This window comes from Typopeltis vanoorti, chromosome 7 (genome assembly GCF_054136105.1).
Source record: "Typopeltis vanoorti isolate ZY-2024b chromosome 7, IOZ_Tvanoo_1.0, whole genome shotgun sequence".
Taxonomy (NCBI): domain Eukaryota; kingdom Metazoa; phylum Arthropoda; class Arachnida; order Uropygi; family Thelyphonidae; genus Typopeltis; species Typopeltis vanoorti.
The window spans coordinates 83,344,417-83,357,420 of NC_143555.1; the positions used below are offsets into that span (position 1 = coordinate 83,344,417).

Here is a 13,004-nt window from a genome sequence, read left to right on the forward strand (position 1 = left end):
TAGACACACCATACATAAAAATGTTTTCAAACCACAAATAAGAGAGACGGTGGTCTCACACCGTGCAATGAAAATCATCTCCTAAAGGCAGTTCTATACATCTATGCCTACGACTGGATTCGGACCTGTAGATTGGACAGTGGATATGCTAAGCACTCGTCCAGGCATATAAACAAATCTTGAATATGGAATTTCCAATCCATATTCAGTGTCAATGACACTTCGAAAAGGTGTAACCATGGATTTCATAATCCAGATATTAAAATATCTCAAAAAGTTTGACAATTCCGTAAACAACAAAATCTCCCGACCTTTTAAATATAATTTCATTTTATATATCTTGCTTCATCTGATGATCTTTCTCTCCATCTACAGGAGGAAGGGTGAAGCGAGTGGCTCTCTATTATCCGGATAGTTCCCAGTTGGATTTCGGCTGCATCGAATGCGTGGCTGTCGTTTGGCAAGGTGAGAAGCATTTTCGATATTTCCAATTAATTGGAAATCCCATTTGAGTAATTGCTTTACCAATAATAACAACTGGTTCCCAGTAATGTCCAATGTGAGATTATTCTCTTTTGCCCGGTGATAAAAATTGTTTTATTTCTAAAATATTTTGAATTATTTTAAATTCTTTCTTCGAAATAACGTAAATGATTTTGTATTCATATCATTAAAAATCATAACGAATAAATCGGATTTAAATTTTGATTTTTTCCTTTTGTTTACGATAACAATGTTGAGTATTCATTTTTGGCGTTTTATATATTGATTTATTCATCTAAGATTTTTATTTTGATTTATCTTAGTGTTGATTTGTTCTTAATGTTGATTTAATGGTTTTTTGATTTATCCTTAATACTAATTTGTTTACTTTTGATTTTTTCCCCCTTAATGTTAATTTCTGTTCCTCTTGATTTATTTTAATGTTGATGTGAAGATTTTGATTTTGATTTTTTCTCCGTGTACCTGATGCTTTTTTTTATTTTAATTTATCTTAATGTAGAATTGTTTTCATTTTAACTTATTTTAGTGTTGATTTGTTCTTAATGTTGAGCTAATGGTTTTATGATTTATTCTTAACATTAATCTCATGTTTTGATGTTGATCTATTCGTAATATTGATTTGTTTTCATTTCGATTTAATCTTAATGTTCATTTTTCTTCATATTGATTTATACTTGATGCTGATTTGTCTTCATTTTGAATTTATTCGTATTGTTGATTTTTTGGGGAGGATTTATTCATAATGTTCCTCTGAACTTTCGATTTTGATTTATTCTTAATTTTAATTTGTCTTCATTTCGATTTATCCTTAATTACTGATCTAATGCTTGCTTTTGATTTTTTTGTTAATGTTAATTTGTCTGCATTTTGACTGATTTGATTTTTTTTTTTAAATTTTGATGCGAAGTTTCGATTTTTAGCGCTGATTCAATAGTATGGTGTGGGTTTATTTGTTTCCTTGTTTATTCGAATAATTTAGTCTTAATTTGGTTTGCCGTGTTTTTTTTTTATTTTGTCTGTTTCTTATTATGGAATATTTGTGATGTTTCAAACTTCGCTCTTCTCTCTCTTCTGCCTAAATAATTGCCAACACGGACTTCTGTCTCTCTCTCTCTCTCACACGCACATACACGAAGAAAAATAATAGTATGAATGAAGGAGCTTGATACTATTGCGCACATTAGCGAACGAGGTCCAACAAATAGTGACTGGCAATTTACTCACCCTTTTATCAATCACCAGCGAGTTATACAACAATAAATAAATAAAAATGCTCGATTCTTGAAGCGGCTGTTACAGGTGAACTCATTTCTTCCAAACGATACGAACGCGGATTTACTGACGGCCTCCATAATTTCAGCCGTGCCAGCTAATAACTTGCATCTGCGGGTTCCCACTGTGTAAGCTCACCAAGAAGACGGATCTGCATTCACGAAGGCGCAGCCCATTAAATGCCGTTGGCCAGCGGTGCTCAGCTCGGCCAAGTAATAAAAGAAACACCGCGGAATATGAAGATTTATTTGACTTCGCTACTTTTCTCACGGACCGAACCCCTTCTCGGGGATTCTTTCTTGCGATGCCAATTGAGAAACATCCAAGTTGAAATATGTAAATCGAAATAATTGCGATGCAAATTCCGAACAGGAGGTTTCTTTCCCGGGATCTTTCTAAACTAATTTCGCTGTCATCGTGTTTAAAGATTTTCTGGTTTTCTTGCAATCCCCCCCCCTTCCCCTTATTTGTGCTTATACTTTCCTCTATTGTTGCATTTCAGATTTGTTCCTCGTTTATTGTTCTCTATCTACATTTGTGGCGATTTTAGTTCTGTTTATCTTGATTTTTTGATCATTTATTCTCTCTTTCTCTCGAAGAAAACTCGAATTTTGACTCTGAAGGAGTTCAACGCAGTCACCGTACGAAGTGACATCACCCCAAGTCAACTGTGAGAACGATCACACGAACAAATCCTGCCACACACACACACATGGATCGAATCCCATGGGATCATCAGAGTATAACTGCTAAAAGTGGTCAAATTGTGCATTATAACCCCCCCCCCCATTGATACATTTCGATACTTACTGGAAGTGACGTTTATGTCTCGTCTATGTCTAGCATTGACCATCTTCGTTGAGCCCACTTTCATTTCTTTTTTATTATTATTATTTTTAACTCTTCGGCTACTGTTCACTCTTAAAGGTTCAATGCGGTTGTCATAAAATCCAATGTCAGATTCGATCTTAAACGTGTATTTTATGGCAACGAATTTCTTTAGATGCTGTTCTGGTCATTCATATAACAACAAACAACAAAATTTATTCCTTGTTTTCGAACTTCGCAGTTTCGTTAGTTTGGATTTGACTTAACTGCGCTCGCATTGTTTGAAATCGTGTTAGAAATAAATTGGGACAAAAATGACTAGAATTATTAATTCGTTTAGTTGTTGGCATATCGTGGAAAACCCTGTCCAAGTATTGTCGGATAACAACAAAAAATTTACAAACCACATAAGTACTGAAGCTACGAAGAAACTACGTTTAGCCATGGTGTTGACATTGGAAGAAAAGACGTTTATTGTTGGGCATTATTTTCTTTCACGCGGAGCTAAGGGAGAAAATGGTCCACGCCGACGACAAGTGAGCAGTTTGTTCGTCGTTTTTCGTAAGCGTGCCCCAAGCAACATTGTCATCATTGCCTTAAGCGAGAAGTTTCGACCTACCGGAAGTGTTCTGCCGCAATGCAAAGAGCATTCGGGGTAACCACAAACTGTTAACAAAAAAATGAGAATCACGGACGTGTGCTGGAGCAAGTGGTACAGTCTCCGAAACGCAGTCAACTCCGAACAGAGATAAAATTTGTGGTAAACCGAGGCAGTCACTACGGAGAATCCTTAAGGAGTCGGGTGCTTTTTCGTACGTCCTTCAGGCGGATCAATGTTTAAGAGCAACGGATTATACTGCATCGTGGGATTATTGTGCTGGTCAATGTCCATGAAAATCCGTCCTTCCTTCATAATGTCTGGTTCTCGGACGAAGCGCATTTCCAAGCGTCATCTAAATAGACGAACCTACAGGTTTCTTGGTTTGTCGAGACCTGAATTTGTCCGAGAGAAACCTGTGAGTGAGAAGGTCACCGCATGGTGTGCGGTTTCCGGCCATGGCATAATTGGACCCAATTTCATTGAAGAGGGTGGTGCAACCGTGACCTTCAATAGCGAAAATCGAGAATGTGTTGGTTACGTTCACCAAGGATTTGCATAGGATGTGTGTCGTGCTAAAAACATTTCATTTCGTGCACGGGCATTTCAACAGGACGAAAAAACCTGTTATTCGTCACGTGGTTCTATAGCCAATTGATCGGAACAATTCTCAGGGACGCTCATTTCGAAGTTCACAGAATTCCCGTTCTTCTGATCTCACATCACTTGATGCCTTCCTTTGAGGTATGTTGAAGGAATGGGTATTCCACCATGACCTGCCTTCGAACCTCGATGAAATAATGGATAAAATTGCACGATATATCCAGTAGATGTTCCAAGGTAGTTCTCTAAGATCACAGAGAATCTTAGCACGAGCGCTACAAAAACCTCTCTTGAAAAACAAAGTGCCCATTTCGAGCACGTAACTTACTGTCGTTAATTCTTTATTCGACCAAGATTCCACCGATAGTTGTGAATTTACATATGTTCAGGTGTAAACATATATTTCTTTGTTAATAAACTCCATAACATATATCATTGTAGTTATTCAGTACTGTTTTTTTTTGCGCCATACTGTAGATATGGTATCCAAAATAGGAGATACTAAAGCGCCCCGGAAGTAAAAATAGTAACTACTTCCGGTTCATCATCGTCATTTCCGATACGGAGAACTAAAAGTGGTTAATATTGTCGTAAATTCTGTAACTAGGGGCAACAATAGCCACTTCCGCTTCACATTCCACACAGGAAATGACGTTTGATGACGCGCCCTCCTATTGCAAAAATGCAGATCGAATGCACATCTGAAAAAAAACACCGAAGTGAAAAATTTTATTCCATTTCAGGCGGAAGTGTTCCCATCGCTCGGCGGATCATCACCTTACGCATTGCTACACTGAATCGTACGGTGTTCATTTGTATGACGTCACTGGCAGTGTTCGGAGTTTCTCTGGCGGTAGCATTCCTCTCCTTCAACCTGTACTACCGCCGTTACAAGTAAGTGATTTCGCTACCACTCATCTGCGAAGATGAAATTAAATGCATGTTTTTAAAGCGCCCTCTGGTGGATCATTGTACTGGCGAGAAACACTCGGATGATTTATGTATTACTCGGATTTTTAGGTGATTTTAAATATTTAAAGACTTTAATCCGTGTTTCTTTTTTTGTAAAATTTAGTAAATAAAATATGAACCTATGAAGACGTGAATTGGTTTCCAGAAACGGACAGAATACGTAAATAGAACGTCGGTTTCAGAGTGCAGAGTTTTCCATATTAAATATTTGTTTATAAACTGAACAATCATCGCCTGTTTTTTATTCTTTGAATATTATATTTGTCATTTCACTTTGCTCTGTAATCCTATACTTAACGTTGCCTAGCAACCGAACAATCCACTTCAGCTTGTCAATTGTTGTCTCGCGCACAACAATGAAAGTGAATGCGAATTTTACATTTTGCTCTGTAAAACAATACTTAAGGTTACCTAGCAACCGAACTATCCATTTCTACTGGGTTGTTGCCTCGCTCACAACAAAGAAATAGTTGCATGTCTTTAAAATAACTTCATTCGCTAATAATATATACATAATTTAATGCGATTAGCGACTTCACAACGAATAGGAACGCCTTACATTTTTAATGCATTGGGTATTTCGTCCACTCTCTTTCCAATTAACCAAAGTGCAACAGTTTCCTTCCAATAGCAAATCCATGAAGGACTCCCACCGATACAAAAATTCTCATCAATTATTCCTTGACCGCCAGGAAGGCTTAAAAGTTGTTTATAAAGATTTCTTCTCCGAGGCAAAGGTTGTATACGGCGCAAAATCTAATGGAAAGTGACCGAGTACATTTTTAATGTGTTTGCTAGAGAAAACTGTACGCGAAAACACCACTCTATCACAGCACGCACGTACACACACACACACTGATATCAATTGCTGGAATATCGCCACTGTAAAAATTTATGAAGTAAATCTAACAGTTGATTGCTAAGTTGTTTTCGGGTGTTTAAAGGTGCATTTTCAATGTCTTTGACGCAATCTCCTGAAGGGTAGAACGTTCATGTATTCTCCTGCACGAACGGAGATTTTTTCCCGTTGTTAACGAGTGTTTTCTTTTTTGTTATAGATTCATCAAACTGTCAAGTCCAAACTTGAACAATTTTGCCGTCGTGGGATGTGTTCTGGTCTACGTGGCCATCGTTCTTCTGGGGACAGACCACGGGACTCTTGTCAGCGACCACCATTTCTCGCTTATATGTACGGTAAGTAGATGCACCCATATTTACTTCATCATCGTATGTTACGCTTTCGCGCAGGCTTACACATTTTACCGCGTAAGCTTCCGTAACCAATAATCCCGCAGAAGAGGTTGGTTGCTCTTTATTCCCGGTAGCATCCCATGTCTGTCAAAGCGTGTGTTCACGGGGCCGGTTTGCCTGTTTTGCGGGAGGAAAAAACCCCAGGTAAACTGGGGGGGGGGGGGGGGGAAACCTGCAGTCCACGCCCAAGACTGGCTAACTTGGCTATGGCAGATCCTTGAACTCCTCACTTCGTCGACGGGAATCGAACCTTAAGACACTCCTTCCCCAGGCATGTGGTTGCGAAGCGCAAAGCCACTAGGCTAACCGCGCGGACCAATATTTACTTTAGTGTTTTAAATATTTGAAGACTTATTTTAAGTATTTATTTAAATATGACTCTCTTTGACTTCGCAGGCCAGAGCATTTCTTCTCTCGGGAGGTTTTTCGTTGGCTTTTGGATGTATGTTTATCAAAACGTACCGAGTCTACCACATCTTCATACGAGCGAACACGGGAATTGTAAAGAGTAAGGTAACTAGAAATTAAACTCATCTAAACCATGGTGTCGTCTGTCATTATACTACATTACTTTCATTCCAATTTCGGTGCTATTTTACATTTTTTAAAATTTAATTATTTATTAAAGTATAAATAAGTCACTTAAAACGAAATACATTTCAATAAAAAGTATATTAAATTATTACCCTTATTTATTACAAATTATAAGTGAACATTATCTCAGTTTTGTAGCAGTCAATCGCTAATTATTATTTATCTTGCAGCTCCTTCACGATCAACAATTACTTGGCATTGTTAGCGTGTTGTTGTTCATCGACTGCGTGATTGTTACTCTTTGGGTTACGATTGATCCAATGGAGCGCCATCTATTGAACCTTACTATGCAGGTAGGAATGCATATACACTGCAATTACAGAAACGGTTCAGGGTTTCTAGTTCTTGTTTACTTCTTATATTGTGTATCGGAGCTTCTATGAAAGCGATTCAGTATCGTATTATTGTTATTATTTGGTGACAGGATAAATATGCTTTTTCTTGTCTTTCTAAAGGTTGGCACTTAAGACATTTTTTTCCCAAATTACCTTTTCAAATTTTGCGCTCTGGAAAAAAAAAAAAAAAAAAAAAAAAAAAAAAAGGAATTGATATCTCCCAAGTTTTTCAGTTTCTAAATGCGTCTTAGTTTTTAATTTTATTTAGATATCGTTTCTTCAAAATTATATAAATAAATACAAAATACTAGCACATAAAATTCGAAAAACGATTTCAAATAAAGGGAAATGTTATTTATTTATTTGCTGCAATCCCCAGCTCAGTATTTTTTGTTTCTTTTTTCATTAATTTAATTTTTTTTCTTTACTTCGATTTTCGTTTTTTACATTCTTTTTAGTTCTGTTGTATTCTTTTTTTTTGTTTCTTTACTTTTATGTTATTTTCTGTTTCCTTTATTTTTGTTTTTTAGATTCTTTTTTACATTTCTTTCTTTTCTTTTCTTTTCTTGTTTCTTTCATTTTTATGTTATTTTCTTGATTTCGTTTACTTTTTCTTTTATTTAACATTATTTCCCTCTTTATTTCCTCTTTCGCCACCCCCACCCTCCTCTTTTTTTTTTAAATGCAATTTATGCAACAATCACTATTGAAATATTTCCCGTTTAAATTTAAATGGGAAATTAAATTTAAATTAAATGCTATTATAAATGACATTGATTATAATAAAACTATTATTTCTGCTTTTATAAAAACTATAAAAACTTTTATAAAAAAAAAAATAAATAAATGAACAGCAGATTGATTCGTAATATATGAACAGAATAAAATATTAAAAAAAAAATATATAAAAATGTAAAAATAAATTAAATAAAAATAAAAGAATAAAAAATAAATAAACAGCAGATTATTTCGTACTATTTGAACAGGTAAGCCGAACCGACCGAAATATTGTGTACCTGGATCAGAGGGAACAGTGTCAGTCGGCGCACATGGTGAAATGGTTGGGGGCCCTTTACATTTACAAGGGCCTTTTGTTAGTCGTGGGATGTTACATGGCCTGGGAGACGCGTCACGTGAAAATTCCGGCCTTGAACGACTCTCAGTACATCGGCATGAGTGTGTACAACGTGGTCATCACCAGCGTCATAGTGGTCGCCTTGGCTAATGTCATCCCCGTAGAGAGTTACACTTTGACCTTTGTTCTCGTAGCGGCTTTGATATTCATCTCTACGACCACCACTCTGTGTCTCCTCTTTGTACCAAAGGTGAGCAAATATTTTAAATTAATTTTTTTTTTTTTATATAATGGACAAAAATGTGTAATTAAATCGTAACGGCTTGTTCTAAAAAATTACCTTCAGATTCACACCATCTGGAAGCATCTAGACAACGAAGCTATAGTGGCGACGCCTGGTGTGAAAGTTGAGTGCAACACTCGGCGCTTTGTTATCGATGAGCCTCGCGAATGCGTGTATCGAGCGGAAGTGTTGAACCGTGCATTGAAGAGGGAACTTCTGGAAGTAAGTTAATTACTTTAGTTTTAGTGATAACGTTGTTTACGATAATTGCTACGTTGCCATCGTTAACGTAAAACAAACCCAAAATTGAACGATGACGTGGATTCGAGACGAAATTGATATTTTTATTTTAGTCATGTTAAATATCTCACGAAAGAATTTTTGAGTTTTCGTGACTTTTATAATTTTCACGTTCTATTGTTGATGAGTTTAATTTCACTGTGTTGGGGTAAAAGCTTTATTTACAGCTGGTGCCATCTAGTGCAGAAATGTGGAACTACTAATAACTTTATTCTAAATTAGCGTCATTTTCGATTATTATTATTATTATTATTATTATTATTATTATTATTACAACTACAGAATTTAAATATATTAAAGCAAAAATTGTAAATTGGACATATATATAATTTATTGTTATTATATAAATTATATAAATATTGTAAAAATACTGTTATGTATTTATTAAATATTGTTGATGAGTTTAATTTCACTGTGTTGGGGTAAAAGGTTTATTTACAGCTGGTGCCATCTAGTGCAAAAATATAGAACTACTAATAACTTTATTCTAAATTAGCGTCATTTTTGATTATTATTATTATTATTATTATTATTATTATTATTATTATTATTATTACAACTACAGAATTTATTTAAATATATTAAAGCAAAAATTGTAAATTGTACATATATATAATTTATTGTTATTATATAAATTATATAAATATTGTAAAAATACTGTTAAAATTTAAAAATAGCATATTGCATGTTAATAGGAAAGAAACTGATAATGTAAACAGTAAATCAAAATAAACTGTAATTTGAAAAGAAAAAAATATTATAATAATTATAACAAAAATCCATGCAGTCTGCATTTTTAAGAAAAACATTATGTTGAATTCAAATGCGTTTGCTTAAGACGAATCATCTTAAGTAAGTTTTCTTATGTTTTTAAAACGTTTTCTAGTATTCATAGGAAATATATTACTAGCAACTTAAAAAAACATGCTATCTAAGAAAAATCAGAATAATCATACGGGTTTATATTTGGGAGAAAAAAAAAAATCAAATATTACCACTTTCACATTCTTTCTTTACTTAACGAATCGAGTTGGGGTCCTAAAGAAAAACAGGGAAAGAAAGAAAGAAAGAAACTCTCGTGATAATTCTGGACGCTTACACTCTGTCGGCATGAGCAATTTTTGTCGGACATGCCTGAACGAAAGTGATAAGGAAAAGTGCTAGTTTAAGAGGCTGTCTGTTCCAATCGGAATTTCATATTCATCGAATGACGAAAAAGGCTACGACCAATAACCGATCAGGAACCTTCCGAATATGTAAAGAAGTGCTGAGAAATATCCTTGCAGTAAGCTCCCTACCGTACTTGGGAATGTGCTGAGTGTAATTGGATTTTAGATGTGGATAGCAGTCCCTGGATTCTATCGCAAAAGGGAGAAGAAGAAGAAAAAAAAAAAAAAAAAAAAAAACCCAGAAAGTGGTTCTGGCGTTACCGGCAAAAGATTCTAACTCGATAAGTAGGAGAGTAATGAGAATCTGACTGGTGGAAGAAATATTTTAAAGCGGATTGCGCAGCCTACTTTTCCCGCTCGCAACAATGCGAGAAAAATACTGATAATGTATCACCATTCAATTGTTTAAATTGCAATTAATACCTTTTATTCGTTGTCATAGTAACCGCACGGATTATACAGCCAATGAAATGTATCTTCACTCGTTCACTATTTGTATTGTTGTCGATCATGTGGTTGCTATGACCACCGCGCGATTTTTAACAATATAAATAACGTACTGTATTTGGGAAAAAAAAAAAAAAAGAAAGAAAAAATCGTTCTGTTTATTGGGCAGAGTACAATATTGTTGAAATGACTTCTGTTAAATTGAATGCAAATTGGAAATATCTGTTGGCTACTAGTTAATAAGTTCTTTATTCTGTAACGATTCTTGTCTTTTGGTAGCATGTTTTTATTAATTATTTTTCTAATTATGAGCTTGAAGACGGTGTGTTGGATATGAGGCCGATTTTTTTCTCTCTATTGTGTGTGCTTTTATTTCTAGCTGGAGCAAGAGTTTGCAAGAATGACTGGTGCCCCGCAACCCAAAGGAGATCAATCCCTTTATGATGCTCAAAAAAATCGCTACGATCCAATTGACAATAACAACGAGGTAAAGGATACTCAATTACTTCCAGCGCAATTATTCTGGGATTGTTAAAGTTTGTGAGAAAGTGGAGAGGAAGCCAAGAATTAAGAGAACAAAAACTTAATTTTTTATTTTATTTTATTTTTCGTGAAACAAATGTGTGCATTGGATATTGATAACGTGATTATTGAATTTCATTTTAAATTAGAAACGAATGTGAATTAAGAGTAATAAACTATATCTGATGAAAATCTTGTATTTGTAGGAAGACAGTGACGATGGGCTCCCTCCTTGGCTATCCGAATACCGCGACCGAGAACGGATGTCAAATGCTAGCGAATTAAGCAACGACATTTGGCACACCGGAAGTGATCGGCTGATGTCATCCCAAGACAGCAGTAACAGCAACAAGTCTACCCGCCATCTGAGGCGAACGAAACGGCACGAAACCCGACGCAAACCTCGGTTCCTGGAGGTAGAAGACGATCAAGACAGTAACATCCGGTCCAGCCTTCCAACCATCGTAACCGTCGACTGCCACAGCCACCTACAAGTGCCGTACACCAGGACCAGTCCCGTCAGAGGTTGTTTGTCCGACAGGGCCATCAACAAATCGCGAGTGGCCGACAAACCGTTAGAGTTGAGTCCCATGAATTGGCTACTAGGGGGCGCCGCCACCGCGACAAAGACAATGTCCTCCCCGCACGTGTTACGTCACGTCGAAAGCGGCATCTGCGGATATTCGTCGGAGGAGTCCCGTAACAACACTCACTATTCTTCGTTACAATCCACCGCCGAAGAACCGAAACTTCAGTCGCTAGGGGGCGCTCAATCGACCAATTCGGAAAACACGGCCAGCGACAGTGTGTGGACTACTGCCCCCTTGTACTGCAGCACTTCGTTCTCCACCCCCGAAGAATTTTCTTTGTCGTTAACTCAAAAACAGTGCGACGAAGTTGTTCTGCGATCCCCGTCTGCATCCTCTATAGAAACCGATTCGGCTACCGGAGGCGGGAATCTCAGCGAAACTACGGCCACTAGTTGTACCCCGACTGTAGTGGACACTTTAGAACTGGCAAGCCCCGATGAAAAAGAGCTAAAAATGCAGGAGTTACGAAATCAAATATTCAAACTTGAACGAGACTTGATTTTATTGGAAATTGATAATTCTACAGCCGTGGACTTATAGCATCTATAATTTTATTTATTTTCTTTTTCTTTTTTCTCCCCTTTAATCTCTTAATCTTCTTTCATCTATGCTTTACCCATGTGTCTAATCGTTTAATATATTTTGATTTTTAATTGAGTCGTTGTCACCTTTAGATTTTTGTATATTGTTATGTACTGTTATTGTAGCCATCCTCTCCTCTCTCTTGCTCTTCTTTTCCCTCTATCTTTTCCTACTCTGTGAAATTGACAATTGTTAACTGTTTTGTATTTGTACGTTTCATTCTTGCAACTAGCACTATTGTTACGTTTGTTTTTTTCCCATCATGCCATCGCACAAACCGAAAAAAAAAGCACAATTGTTGTAAGGAACGTGTAAATTTGCTATTTCTCCATTGTTGAAAAGAATCATTGTATATACGTATATATGATGACATATGATCCGTTATTCTTGGAAACATGATTAGATACACGATTGGTTGTCGTTGTCACCTCATTGCGCATGCGTGATCACATTGTTCGAAATGCATTCATGAGAAAACCTATTTCTTTACAAAAAAACATTTCAATGTAAATTCTATAAATTAAATACAATAACGTTAAAATTATATAAACGAAATTTATTATAAAAATTTTTAAATAAAATTATAAACAGAAAAATATTTTTAGGAAACATATTCCATTTTTTTTTAAAAATAAAATAAAATGTTATGAAAGTGTACATTTTTGAATATGAGCATTGCTGAAAGCCTAATTTCTCCATAGGAGAATATTTACTAATTGGAAATTAACTTGAACTTTTATTTTTAAAAATAATAAAAAATATGGAGTATATCGATTTTCGTCCGATAGATGTCAGCACTAGTCACTTGTTATTCTGATATCAATTTCCCTATAAAACGAAAACTATACAGATTTGGGATGTTACCTCGTGTTGTTTTTAGCTTGCCAGAAAAATGTTTTTTTTTTTTTTTTTTTTTTTTTTTTTTTTTTTTTTTTTTTAAATATGTAATACGACCACGTTTGAAATACCAAGTATTAAAATGACTAAAATATTTTTAAATTCGATTTATTTTTTATTTTTTTTTATTTTATAAATAACAGTTTTTACATTCTTTAGTGAAGTTAGTGTTAAGACATCTT

General features: G+C 35.4%; 1 protein-coding gene across 1 annotated transcript in view; it reads left to right on the forward strand.

Annotated features, from left to right (window-relative positions):
- Positions 1-12,334, forward strand: part of LOC150104815 (gamma-aminobutyric acid type B receptor subunit 2-like) — a 132,998-nt gene extending 120,664 nt beyond the window's left edge. Inside the window, exons 9-17 of the mRNA XM_090395995.1 lie at positions 376-465; positions 4,549-4,699; positions 5,836-5,971; positions 6,425-6,541; positions 6,793-6,915; positions 7,944-8,282; positions 8,379-8,537; positions 10,611-10,718; positions 10,960-12,334. Coding sequence (XP_090252121.1) covers positions 376-465; positions 4,549-4,699; positions 5,836-5,971; positions 6,425-6,541; positions 6,793-6,915; positions 7,944-8,282; positions 8,379-8,537; positions 10,611-10,718; positions 10,960-11,883 — 2,147 coding nt within the window. The 3' untranslated portion in view covers positions 11,884-12,334. The remainder of the gene's footprint in view (positions 1-375; positions 466-4,548; positions 4,700-5,835; positions 5,972-6,424; positions 6,542-6,792; positions 6,916-7,943; positions 8,283-8,378; positions 8,538-10,610; positions 10,719-10,959) is intronic.
- Positions 12,335-13,004: the final 670 nt, after the last annotated feature.